Consider the following 1,474-nt stretch of genomic DNA (forward strand, 5'->3'; position numbering starts at 1 on the left):
CACATATGGATTCTTTAAACTGCTGATAAGCAAAAGCGCCATTTCACACGGTAAAATCAATCCTTCATCTTCTGTATTAATTCTTGAGTCATACCTGACTGACCCCGCAGCTGTCGCCTGTGAAAGTCCAAGTACGTATTCCAGTCGGATATGCGTTTGCTGCGTCCGATATCATGTGCGCCGTCAGGCTTTCCGCCGCTCGATGCGAGATAGACCACGTGGCGTTCTCCTCATCCCAAAAGACGCTGACGTACAACGGCCCCTGAAAATGAGGCTTGTTGTTTTTGTATCCCCAGAGGAACAGCGATCGGTCCACCAGGGAATCCTTGCAGAGACCGCGCACCCTGAAGGAGGGCGCTTTGGTGAAGTTACACAGCGGGCAAATCGCGTACTCGCACGGCGTCGAGTACCACATGAGAGGGAAGTCAGCGCCCCCTACGCTGGCGCACGCCTGGTCCTCTTCGGGCGTGTCGTAGCCGGGAGCCAGGTTGTCCCAGGTGAGCGTAGTGTTCCCCTCGAGGGTGAGCCACTGGCCGCTGCTGACGACGCCCTTGAAGCCCAGCCAGTAGATCGTGCCGTACGCCTCCACGCAGTCGTCGTTGAAGCGAATGATCTCGTCGAAGATTTCTTTGTTCATCTCGCTGCTGGTGGGCACAGCCATCGAGCCCTTCATTCTCGCGCAGGCCGCATGTGAGGACCAGAAATCAAGCTTCTCCGGCAACATAAACAATATATTGGGTTCTTCTATGTGGCACAAATTCCGTAGAAGAACCTGGGACACGTTTGCTGATCCTTCCACTTTGAACATGGTCATGGATTCGTCGAAAAACAAAAGTGGCCGGGCATCGGTCGCCGGGGAGCCGCAGCTAGCATACTCCTTCAGGTACGACGGATCCAAGACGGTTTCGAAAAGCTGATAGTCTGCCACATCTCCGTGGATGGACTGGTGGTAACTCATCCCGCCTTGCAGGTTGTCGATCTCTTGACCCAAAACCAGACGCCCTCGCCCAAATATCTCGAGAGGCCCTGTGCCGGTTACTGGCAACTCACCTTCTTGATACTGGAAATAAGGTAAGAAAGCTCTTTTGCTTTTAAAAGACAATTTGATGGCAGATGCCAATTGTTTTTTTTATGCTCAAAAGACTGTAGCAATACTTCATATCATATTGCTATACATATGATAATATCAACAGCTATTTCGCCGTAACCACATCTCATCATAAGCCTTTACAGCATTGAAAAGAAATTCCCAGTTACACTACAAGCATGTACGGTGATGCGACTACGCCATACTGACCATGTCATCATGAGCCAGCCAGTATTTCTGAGTCGTGAGGTTAACGGCCATGCACATATGGTGCCATCTGTACAGTTCCGAATTCACTGCAACCCTCATGATAACCCGGCCTTGACAGCAGTGGAATTCAAATTGCTGCTTTGATTTTTTCCAGGTGATCACTGTTTAGAGATAAAG

The 1,474-nt window shown here is 50.4% G+C and overlaps 1 protein-coding gene across 1 annotated transcript in view; it reads right to left on the bottom strand.

Moving 5' to 3' along the window:
- Nucleotides 1-1,474, bottom strand: part of LOC119585311 — a gene marked incomplete in the record, with an annotated part of 15,901 nt that overhangs the window by 8,346 nt on the left and 6,081 nt on the right. The window contains 2 exon segments of the mRNA XM_037933986.1: nucleotides 95-1,060; nucleotides 1,298-1,458. Coding sequence (XP_037789914.1) covers nucleotides 95-1,060; nucleotides 1,298-1,458 — 1,127 coding nt within the window.

This window comes from Penaeus monodon, chromosome 19 (genome assembly GCF_015228065.2).
Source record: "Penaeus monodon isolate SGIC_2016 chromosome 19, NSTDA_Pmon_1, whole genome shotgun sequence".
Lineage (NCBI taxonomy): Eukaryota > Metazoa > Arthropoda > Malacostraca > Decapoda > Penaeidae > Penaeus > Penaeus monodon.